Raw genomic sequence first — 10,871 nt, forward strand, 5'->3', positions numbered from 1 at the left:
TAATATATGTATATATATATATATATTTACTTAAGCAACGATGATGCGACAGTTCGAAAGGAGTTTCAACTAAAACAACAACAACAAACAACAACAGCAAGAGATAAAACAACAACAACAACAACAACAACAACTACCATAGCAATCCAAACACCAAGTAAGGAAAACGCTTTATTATCTAACTAATTAGAAAGTTACAATTGTATTTATATTTAAAATACTTGAAAGTTGGCGAAAATAGGAAGAAGAAAGAAAACTATTTAATGACCTCTTAGATCACATAGTAAAGGCAAATATTTATTCTAAAGCCATTTTTTAAGCAAAATTGTTTTTGAGACATGTTCCCGAATTCCGTATCTGTGCAATTTCACACTTTTTCTTAGCGCACAAATATTTAAATGCAAGTGAAATTTAATAGATACGTGTTATCGGGAACTTGATTCTCAATTATCGATAACACTTGTAATCGAAAATCGATCGGGCAGTCAAATTCGGCATAAGCTCGACGAGTCTATGCCGTTTAGTCTTTATAATCCGTAGGTAAAACGAAAAAACAAAAAAATAAAAAAGAACTAATCGAATTATTGGCTTATCGAAATATATCGATAAAGATTTAATATTGAAACGCACATGCTAAAAATATACAACGGAATATTTAATTACAATTCAATTACTTTTGCAAATAGCTCTTATCAAATATGCGAATACGAAAAAACCCTTCATATATATATATATAGAAATATTTAACTTTTGTATAACTATCGAGATATTGTTAAAATCGAAGAACAAAAAGAAAATCAAATAAAACAAATAGAATAACACAAAACCAACCAAAGGTAAACGACGTAAACTAACCCACAAAAGAAAAGAAAAAACAAGTGAAAAAAAATATTTAAGAAATGAATAAACGAGTTATTGTAGCTTTAAAGAAAACGTATATAGTATATATGAACGTAACGATGAATCAAATCAAATAGAAACGCAAATTATAATCGTTGTAAATGTTAAAGCAACTATGTGTTAAAAAAAAAAATTGCTAAAGGCAAATGTAACAATTCTCAACAATAAAACGAAGCCACAAAAACATTACGAGCATAGCTGTTAAAAACAAAAATGAAGAAAAATATTTAAACAAAACAAAAAAAAAAAATAAAAAAAAACCAAAGGATAACAATAATTATTACAAATTTTTGTGTCTGCATATTAGAAAAGAAATGAAAATTTCAGAATATATATACATACATACATAAATACATACAAATATTATTGAATAAAAAATATTACATACAATATGTTAAAGTTCAATTCCATAAAATATAGCATATTAATTAATTCTCGAGTTGTTCTTTAACCTACTGACAAAGTTCATGTTAGTTAACAAGCAGTTAAAAAACATCCAATCTTTTGCACGGTGGCAACACTGGCCCAATTTTTAACATTCAACACTTAGCTGCAAATCTAATAAGATTAACATAACATGATAACATTTGCGAAGCACTTTGGTGACGACTTCTAGAGTTTCTTTCCACTGCACAGCAGCAGTAGATTGCAGTTGACCAAGGCCAAGTTAATTGTCGTCTGGCTAACGCCAGATTAGATACTAGACGCCAAACTTATGTGAAGCATATAAAAAATATCAATTTATGGCCAAGCAGTGCCTTTTAACCGCAATTGGAGCGCAATTACAGCGCTGTTAAATCGTGCATTGAACTGCAACCGTAAGCCAATTGGATTAGCATGCAGTGCGCGGACATTCTGATTAGCAGCAATCAGCAACTGATTGTGCCCATCGAATCCAATTGGAAACCCAATTGAGCGGACAGCTAATCAATTGGATTTCAATGCTTGTTACGCACAGATGGCGCTTTTGTCGTTGCTGCTCGCCCTGGGACTGTGCCTGTTGCTGTGGCGCATGCGACAGCTGCTGCAGCTGGGCAGCAGCCTGCCCGGTCCGTGGGCCCTGCCCGGCTTGGGCAATGCCCAAATGATTGGCAAGCTGAAGCCAGAGTGTGAGTTTTGAGCAGCTGACAGTTGCCATCCGAATCCCAGCAGCTTCTGTTGTCGCAGACATCTTTCTGGTGTTTACAGAGCTGCGCGAACGCTTTGGCGCCACCTACCGCCTCTGGGTGGGCCCCCAGCTGTGGGTCTTCCTGCACAGTCCCGAGGAGACGCGCCAGGCGCTGCACGATCCCACACTACGCAAGGCGGCCACATTCCAACAGCTCTCGCCGCTCATTGGCAACGGCCTGCTGATCAGCCATGGTGCCGATTGGGCCGCACAGCGGCGACTCCTAACGCCGGCGTTTCAGCCACAGCTGCTACGCAGCTTTGCGCCAAAGGTGGCGACGCATGCGGATCGCCTGCTCGAGAGACTGCAGCGGACAGGCGGCGCTGCCATCGAGGTGACGGATCATTTGTTTGCCTGCCTGCTGGATGCCATTGTCGGTGAGAGTTTTACTTTAAATATAGCCAATGTGCGATGCCCTGTGCCCAAGAGAGACATTCGATATGAAGGTGATCCAAGCTATATGCAGATCGTAAATATAGTTCACTTTTCGACAATGTCGCCTGGGCACAGGGTATCGCCTAGTCAACACTCCCCACTGCAGCATACTTAATTTGTTTCCTTTTTTTTTAAGACACTTCAATGGGACATCGACTAGATACTCAGCTGGTGGAGCACTCGCCCATTGTGGCGGCCTTTCATCGCAGCGGCGAGCTGCTGTTCAAGAGAATGATCAATCCTCTGCTCTCCTCCGACTTTGTGTTCAGGCGCACGCGTCTGTGGCGCGAGTTGTGCGTCCAGCTGCAGCTGATACACGAGCTCATGGAGCGGGTCATAGAGCAGCGCGAGAGGCAGCTGGTGGAGCCGCAGGACGGGCCACGCATCCTGCTAGATGCCATGTTGCTGGCGGGGCTGAGTCGTCGCCAGATACGCGACGAGGTCAACACGTTTGTCTTTGCGGTGAGTACATGCTGGTCACGCTCAAGTGGCGCCTACAGTTCGCTCTCCCACTCTCCCTCTCTCTCTCTCTTTCTCTCTGGAATCTCGACAGGGCGTGGATACCACCACGGCAGCCATGGGCTTTGTGCTGTACGCGCTAGCCAAGCAGCCGTCGGCACAGGAGCGTCTGCATGCGGAACTGTCTCAGCTGCCGCCCGGTGGCGCTGCGGATCTGGATGCGCTCAACAAGCTATGCTATCTGGATGCGGTGCTCAAGGAGGTGCTGCGCATGTACACCATAGTGCCTAGCACGGGCCGCCAGACCACCAAGGCGACAACAATTGGAGGGCGTCGCTACTGCGCCGGCGTCACGCTCTGGATCAATATGTATGGGCTGGCCCATGATGCACGCTACTTTCCGGAGCCCTACGAGTTTCGGCCAGAGCGCTGGCTGCAAGCGCCAACGGAGTCGGAGGCGACGGCGTCTGCTTACAGCTATATACCGTATTCGGGTGGACCGCATGTCTGCATTGGACGCAGGTACTCGCTGCTGCTGATGAAGCTGCTCACCGTTCGCGTTGTCCAGCGTTTCCGCTTGGAGCTAGCCGAGCCGTTGGCGCCACTGGTCCTGCAGGCCCAAATGGTGCTGCGTTCCCGCGATGGCATACACATCCGGTTTTTGCCACGCATCGAGTCCAAGTGATTCAGTGAAAAGTGCCCGACTACGAGTTACCCACTACCTGTATCCAATACGAAAACTGAAAATGCTTCCGCTCACCTTTAATTCAACATAATGGAAAATTGTGTTTTTTTTATAAATTCCGTAGCTTCTATGGAACCATTCGTCAACATGGTCAACGATATTTATTTATCGATCTACTGTTGAAAATCCTACAAAATGAAACGTCTGATGTTGTATTTTTGACAAAGGTTTTCATTTTTTAATAATATTCAATTCAATTAAATTAAACCGCACAAGGCCGGGTAATTTATTTTAATTATAAGGCCCGCGAGCAAAGAACCGTATATCGATGTACATGGTAGAGTTTGCTACGTGACCGGAAACAGTTCAATACTAAACAAATATAAATAACAAATGTAAGAATACAACAGAGCTTTATTTAGTTAAAGTTGTTTTAAGAGTTCGATTTATGGATATGATAGGATCATGCAGGATCATGTCGGATCAGCCATTTTCGATGGACCATCCCGATCGCACCGTGTGCTTGCCATCCCTTTCTTGCACTATGACGCCTTCTCTTTCGTGCCAGCTTAGAAAATGCGATTTGATTTGACAATGTTTATTTTTCTAACTGCTTATGCTAATATTAATAGAAAGTTTGCTTAAAAAACCATATGAAAACCATATTCTTGCGATAAAAAAGTAACATGGAGCAAAAGATCAACACAATGCAATATCTAGTATCGCGCTCAAAAGAACTTCTGTTTAGTTGAAGGCGTATGCAGGAGCAGCTCCGAGTTTCTGTAAGAGAGAAATATCTATATAAAGACATTGTTTGTGAAAATCAATTCTTAGTCAGACCTGGTCAGTCGGGAGTTACGCTTCTCCAGCACAGAGTTCGGACTGGAGAGTGGCCCGGGATTGGTGTGATCTTTCGATTTGATCACATCTGCATCGGCATCCGCATCCTGCTCGACTTCCGTGACGTCGCTGCTCACCGTAACTGTCATATTCTGAGCTGTGCTGGGCGTGGAGTTCTCCTTGTCGGCATTGTTAACTGGATTCTGGCAGTTGCCCCGGCACTTGCAGGAGCTGCTGCAGCCGCTGCTTGTCGAGAAACAGCCGCAACGCTTCGTGTTGCAATTTTTGCGGCATTTACAGCACTTCGCTCCTTTGCGTGTCTCATCCGTTATCGAGCTCATGTCTATGGAGCCCTGCAGGCTGTTGTTGGCGGTGGTATTGTTATTGATGCTAGTGCTGCCGTTGGGATTGTCGCCCTCGCTAGCTGCTTCCAGCGTTGCGGTGTCTGAATGCGACTTCTGTGTGAATAAGGGAAATTGCGAGAATTAGGCGAAGGAGAAATGGGGGACTTATAGACTGCACTCTGGGCATGGCACTTGCCTTGGAACGTTTTTTCAATGGCACCCAGTCGGGATCGCTGTCTGAATCCTCATGTCCGTCGCTTAGCACGCTATCGTTAAGAAAGATGACTGTCTCGTCGGCGGGCTGGGGCTTCTTTGTTGCTTTTTGTTTGGACTTGATGCGATCGAGCTCCTGCTGCAGCGCCTCCTTGGTGCTGAGCAGCTCCTCGACTATTTTCTGGCGCTCCAGATCTTCGGGCTTTTGGGAATCAGCGCCACCCAGCGCATGCGAGCTGCGCAGCAGCACCGCAACCTTCTCCTCGTAACTGCGCTGCTGGCTAGCCATCAGTTGCTCGTGCTCTCTCTCCGCCTGGCGCAGGCGTTTGGTCAGCTCCTCGTGCCGCTGCTGCGCCTCGTTCAGCTGGCTGCGCTGCTCGTCCACCAGCACCTTCTGCTCCATGATGCCCTGCGCCTGTTCGCGCCGCTGCTGCACGAGACTCTTGAGCAGCTGCTTATTAATTGCACGCGACTCGCCTATGCTCTGGACGCTGTCGCATAGCGCAGCCATGCGACTGTCTAGATCGTTGGAGCAGACCTTCTGCTGCAGATCTGCTATTTGGGCATTGCGCATCTCCAGTTCCTCCTCGAGGCTGGCCAGTAGCTGAGCCTGTTCTGCGTCTGGCTGCGGCTCCTGCTGCTGCTGCGCTCTAATTTCCGAGCAGTGGGCATTGATGATGGCACGATCCTCCATTAGCTGTTCCAGACTGTGCTCGGCGTCGATCAGCGAGAGAATCACCTCCAGTTCGCGATCCACCAAAGCATCTAGCTTGGCTGCACCCGGCTGATCCTTGGCATGACGCTGACGTTGCGCCTGCGCCGCTCTCTGCCGTTCCAGTGCATCCTTGAGCCTAAAAACAGAAAAGCAAAAGTTTATTCCTTCTTTCCTTTCTTCGAAATATTGCTCCAGCCTTCAATTTGCAATTCAATTACCGCTTGTTGGTGGCCAGCGCCTCCTCGCACTTGCGCTTGAGCACCAGGCGCTGCTTTGCGTGCAGCGTCTGCTGGCGCGCCATCTCGCTCTGCATCTTGCGATCCTTGCTCTTGAGCTGCGTCAGCTGCTTCTCGCTCATCATTTTCCACTGGCGGAAGCGCTCGGACTCGCCGCGCATGGCGCGTATTAGCTTTACCTTTGACTCCTTCATGGCGCGTATCTCGGTGCTGAGGTTCTGGATCTTTTCACGCTCTTTTTCGCGCATCTTTAACATATTTGCCTGCTGCACGATCTTCCGACGCATGTCGACAATCTCCTGCTCGAGCACCTGCAGCCGCTTGCGCCGCTCCTCGGCCAGCTTGGCGGATGTGTCCTTTTGCTTGGTGGTACGCAGCTGGTCCATCAGCTCACGTCGCTCCGATTCCAGCTGCTCGATCTTCTGCTCGCACTGTTTGAACTTCTCGTCGATGCCATCATCTTGGAGTTTGCTAAAGTTGCGCGTGACGCGGTCGTGCAGCTCCTGCTTTATGTCCAGCTGGCGATTTATGTTGCGCAGTTCGCCGTTCAGATTCAGCTGCTTCATCGTGTGCTCCTCGGTGCGCGACTGCAGCAGCTCGTGCGTCTCCTCGCTGCCAAAGTTGGAGTCCTCGCTGCTGCTGCCGTTGCTGTTGCCACCGTTGAGGCATTCCTTGCGATGCGCCTGCAAAGCGGTTTCCGTCTGCTGCAGCTCCTCGTCCACGCACGTCACAAGCTGCGTGATTTCGCGCATCTGCTCCTGCCACCTCGTATCCAGTAGCTGCTGTGACTGATCCGGCTCGTGCTGCACACCCTGCTCTTCTGCCTTGGGCATTGCCGTCTCGGTCAGTTTCGACTTCAGCTCGAGCACGTGCGCTTTGAGCTTGTCGTGCGTGACCTCTGCTATGTGGGCACGCATCTCATTCTCGGCCAGATCGATGAGTGCCTGGTGCAGCTCCTGCTGCAGTCTTTGATTCTTCTTTTCAATGCGAGCGTTCGCCTGCTGTAGCTGCTCCAACTGTTCGTTAAGGCGCTGCTCCTTCAGCCCTGAGGAGCCGTTCATACAGGGACCGTCAATGCCAAGGCCATTGCCATCGCCGCCGCCTCCGCCACAGGCTAGCAACTTGACGCGCAAGTTCTGTATGATGTCCTTGAGCATCATTACCTCAGCCGCATGCGCGTCCATATTCACGACGGGCTTGTTCTTGATCTGCAGTGCGCGATCCGCATACCTCAATGTGCTGAGCGTCTCGGCGACGTTATAGTCCGCGGGACTGACACAGGCAATCATAAGGGTAATCGAATTGCCACCCAGCGAGTCCTGCAGCAGGCGCGTCAGCTTGGACTGTCGATAGGGCACATAGCCCGCCGTTTGGCCAGCTGCAAGGCGAGAAATAGATAAGTGTTATAGGATTAGTCAAGTTAGATGCTTGCATCTGATATAAGGCATCCCGCTTTACTTACAGCCCAGCACATTGATGACGTTGCCCAGCGCGAGGAGGCCCTTGTTGATGTTGACGCCTTCCTTGAAACGATCCCCACAAGCGAGCGTCTTTGAGCAGCGCTCAGAGCCCGCCAGATCGACCAGGCTGAACTTGGAAGTCGTCACTGTCTTCCTAAATAATCAAAGCACATTAACAACTTGAAGGGAACTGAGATTAGCCACTCGACTGCTCGACTTACTGGCCAGTCTTTCTGGTGGTGACAACAGTCAATGTGAAGATAGCGTGCGAACGGGACGACGTCTCATTCATAGCTGTGGCGGCGACTGCGCGGCCTGAGGAGCCGCGCATCAGTTGGTCGGTGACATGCTTGGCGTGCTTGACCTCGACCTCGGTGAGTCCCGGCAGGACAATGCGGTTCTTGTCCTCGCGTATGTCTACAGTGCTGTCCTCGCGCTTGTTGGGCGAGAACAGGTCGTAGAACTGCTCTTGATACAGTTCTACAAAGGAGCAGGTGATTTTGAAATGGAACTCCTCCTCCATGGCGGCCGTCTCCTCAAAGATTTCGTGCACTGCACGCGGTATCACGCCCACATTGTCATCCATGACCCCATCGAACGCAGTTCCCATCGTGTAGGTCTTGCCAGAGCCCGTCTGGCCGTAGGCGAGTATCGTCACGTTGTATCCATGGAGCAGCTTCTTCAGCTTGCTCCGCACACACGCCTCGTACACATGCTGCTGCGAATCGCTGCTGTCGAACACGTAGTTGTAGGTGAACGAGTCGCTGCAATTCACGGTCACCTGAGGAATCCCATCCACGGGGCGCTGCACGGCAATGCGGCAGCCGCGCTCCACCTCCGACTTAACCAGCGGGCGCACGCGCAGAGCAACGGCAACAGAGTCTGACATGGTTCGACGTTACAATCGGGCACTACAATTGCAAAACAAATATTATCAGTGCAATTATTGTTGATATTTTTCTGGCGCTCACCTGGATTATCTCTCAATTCGAGTTGTTTTATGTTTTATTTCCACTTGCTCTCGCCGAGATGCTGCGACTTTAATAAACAAACATTCAACACTTAATTGCCACTAATATGCCTAGCTCCAAGTAACCGCACACTTATAATTGAATGCAATTATGCATAAATAAATCAACTGCTGCCGTTCACTGATCGCGTCTAAAACAATTCGAAAAATGGTGGGACAAACGATATTTTTGCGGCAGCGGCGTCGGTGCCAGTGCAATGGTCAGTGTGTACACACTCGCATAAAATAAATGTGTGCACCCAATGACGATCACTTCTATCGATAGTTCTGGTTCATCGCTTAATTCAAATGCAACGGAATGTGTCAACTTAAAAAACGTCAACAAAAACGTTTGAGAGTTTTATAAAATATCAATGCATTTTTCAAAATGAACTAATTCAGGTCACTGTGTTTTTACTGATTACTATTTAATGCCCAAAAGCAAATAATAAAAGTAAAATGTGATCTAAGCTATAAGAAATTTGTATATTCTGTTTGGGCTTTTTACTTTCAATAATATAAGGCAAGTGTTAAATGTGATGTTGACATTCGTTTTGTCAATCAGTAATTAAATTAAGAAAAAAAAAAAAAGAAAAATTCATACATATATCTATATATATATTGCAAATATGTAATCGACCTCTTACATCATGCTTTGATTTTGCACGGAGCAGCCGATCGGCCAATCGATTTAAAATCAAACCATGATTGCTCGAGGAAACAACAATTATTAGGCATTAACACGAGATACTAGAGATTTGCTGTAGCTGGTCGCGCCTGATATACACCTGTGGCAGGTTCAGCATGGTCAGGTCGCTGTCGATGAGGTCCAGCTGCTGCTCCAGCTGTATTTTGAGATTCCGCACACGCAGCGTACCCATCGAAATGGGCAGCCGATTGTATTCCCAGATGAGCTCCCGGTGGCGCGCCTGCGCCGCTTCCAGCAGTGCGATTCGCTGTGCCTCCGTTAACAGTACCTGCTCCTGGCCTGATCCCAGCTTGCGCACGTTCTGGTCTGGCTTGATCGGCTGCAGCGCTTCGCTGGCTGGGGTTGGCTCAGTCTGCGAGTGGCAGGAGACATTGGTCCGTGCACTCAAAGACTGATCGAGCTGCGGCTCCGGCTCCACGTCCGTTATGTCCGGTATGGCCAGCTGCAACACAGGCGGCGCGGAAGGCCGTGCATCATTCGATAGGCTATCGCCCCCATCGGCTGGCTGATCCTCAACATGCTCCAAGTGATCCAATTGATGCAGCTGTTCCAATTGAGCGGGCACAGTGTCCACCACGCCGCTGAGCGGTCTATGTTGGAGGTGCTTCATGGACTGGTTGCCGCGTTGCGCGGGCACTGTGCCCAGCTCGAAATTGGATGCAGTGCGTCGCAGGCAGCTGGCATTAGTTTGGTCACAGGCCACGGGGCTCGGCACGGGCAGCTCGTCTCCCTCGCTGCAGCCGCGCATGGATCGTGACGCACCCTGTCCATGTGCCTGCTCCGTGCACTTGAGCAGCGCTGCGTTCAGGAACTGCTCATCGCTAATATCCTCCGTTTGTATTTGCTTCTCCGATCGTTGCCCGACACCGTAAAAAGCTCGGCCCTGGCGTCCGCCATGGATCAGGCGCCGCTGCGTCTCGACCAGCGGCAGCGTGCCCGATCGATGCGCCAGCGATGCAGCTGTCGGCAGTTCATAGCTTGCCGGCGGCCAGTGCCACTGTTCCCGTTCCCGTTCCCGCTCCCGTTCCTGGTCCCGGTGCCGGTCCCTATCGAGTCGCCGCAGCGTCATCATCGGCGTCTGACGTACCAGGAGCTTGTTCTCGCGCAGAAAGTTGCGCTGTGTGACCTGGCCCATTGCCGCGGAACGTTTCATCCACATGACGAAAGCCGAAATGCAAAATATAAAAGACGCAATGTACAAACGAATCAAATGTAAACAACAAATCTGAACAAAATTCAACTGGAAAATGAGATCTATTTGTGTGTAACAGTTTGCCTCGACTGACTAATTGACTGACCGACTGACTGACTGACTGATTGACTGATTGATCAGAGCTCAAGCCGAAGCTAATTGCGATGTAGGTCCACACCCGAGCTGCAAGCTAATTTCTAAGATCTTTGTGAAAGTTCATGGACAAATTTCATCGACCTGGAAAATGGTGCTCAAATGGATTCAAACCCATGTTTGACTAAAAATATATGTGCAAAGACTTTCAACAAAGGATATCACTGAATGATAATATGAAAATAAAAGGGCTACAGAGCTGGTCAATTGATTGTAAACTTTATTATACACAATCAATTTATATTGAATCATAGTCAGTAAAAACACAGTGACCTGAATTAGTTCATTTTGAAAAATGCATTGATATTTTATAAAACTCTCAAACGTTTTTGTTGACGTTTTTTAAGTTGACA

At 48.3% G+C, this 10,871-nt stretch overlaps 3 protein-coding genes across 3 annotated transcripts; 1 reads left to right on the forward strand and 2 right to left on the reverse strand.

The window, feature by feature from the left end:
- The first annotated feature begins 1,524 nt into the window (after positions 1–1,524).
- Positions 1,525–4,054, forward strand: Cyp311a1 (Cytochrome P450 311a1). Its single transcript, XM_002057123.4, has 4 exons — positions 1,525–2,009; positions 2,068–2,445; positions 2,640–2,965; positions 3,057–4,054. The coding sequence occupies exons 1-4, from the start codon at positions 1,859–1,861 to the stop codon at positions 3,645–3,647; spliced, it is 1,446 nt and encodes a 481-aa protein (XP_002057159.2). The 5' UTR covers positions 1,525–1,858; the 3' UTR covers positions 3,648–4,054.
- Positions 4,055–4,294: 240 nt separating this feature from the next.
- On the reverse strand, positions 4,295–8,734 carry Klp3A (kinesin-like protein 3A). The gene is made up of 7 exons (XM_002057126.4): positions 8,427–8,734; positions 7,677–8,366; positions 7,458–7,609; positions 5,978–7,373; positions 5,028–5,895; positions 4,488–4,945; positions 4,295–4,427 (listed from the first exon to the last, which is right to left on the reverse strand). Exons 2-7 carry the CDS (start codon positions 8,342–8,344, stop codon positions 4,376–4,378), a joined length of 3,594 nt encoding a protein of 1,197 aa, XP_002057162.3. The 5' UTR covers positions 8,345–8,366; positions 8,427–8,734; the 3' UTR covers positions 4,295–4,375.
- Positions 8,735–9,065: 331 nt separating this feature from the next.
- LOC6633327 (uncharacterized) lies at positions 9,066–10,454 on the reverse strand. Its single transcript, XM_002057125.4, has one exon. The coding sequence runs from the start codon at positions 10,330–10,332 to the stop codon at positions 9,202–9,204; it is 1,131 nt and encodes a 376-aa protein (XP_002057161.1). The 5' UTR covers positions 10,333–10,454; the 3' UTR covers positions 9,066–9,201.
- Positions 10,455–10,871: the final 417 nt, after the last annotated feature.

Source organism: Drosophila virilis, chromosome X (genome assembly GCF_030788295.1).
Source record: "Drosophila virilis strain 15010-1051.87 chromosome X, Dvir_AGI_RSII-ME, whole genome shotgun sequence".
NCBI classification, from domain to species: Eukaryota; Metazoa; Arthropoda; class Insecta; order Diptera; family Drosophilidae; genus Drosophila; species Drosophila virilis.

Coding starts and splice junctions, on each gene's coding strand:
- Klp3A (XM_002057126.4), bottom strand. CDS start 8,344: ATGTCAGACTCTGTTGCCGTTGCTCTGCGCGTGCGCCCGCTGGTTAAG. Junction 7,610..7,676: donor ACCACCAGAAAGACTGGCCA/GTAAGTCGAGCA, acceptor TTGATTATTTAG/GAAGACAGTGACGACTTCCA. Junction 4,946..5,027: donor CATTGAAAAAACGTTCCAAG/GCAAGTGCCATG, acceptor TTATTCACACAG/AAGTCGCATTCAGACACCGC.
- Cyp311a1 (XM_002057123.4), top strand. CDS start 1,859: ATGGCGCTTTTGTCGTTGCTGCTCGCCCTGGGACTGTGCCTGTTGCTG. Junction 2,010..2,067: donor TGGCAAGCTGAAGCCAGAGT/GTGAGTTTTGAG, acceptor CTGTTGTCGCAG/ACATCTTTCTGGTGTTTACA. Junction 2,446..2,639: donor CCTGCTGGATGCCATTGTCG/GTGAGAGTTTTA, acceptor TTTTTTTTTAAG/ACACTTCAATGGGACATCGA.
- LOC6633327 (XM_002057125.4), bottom strand. CDS start 10,332: ATGTGGATGAAACGTTCCGCGGCAATGGGCCAGGTCACACAGCGCAAC.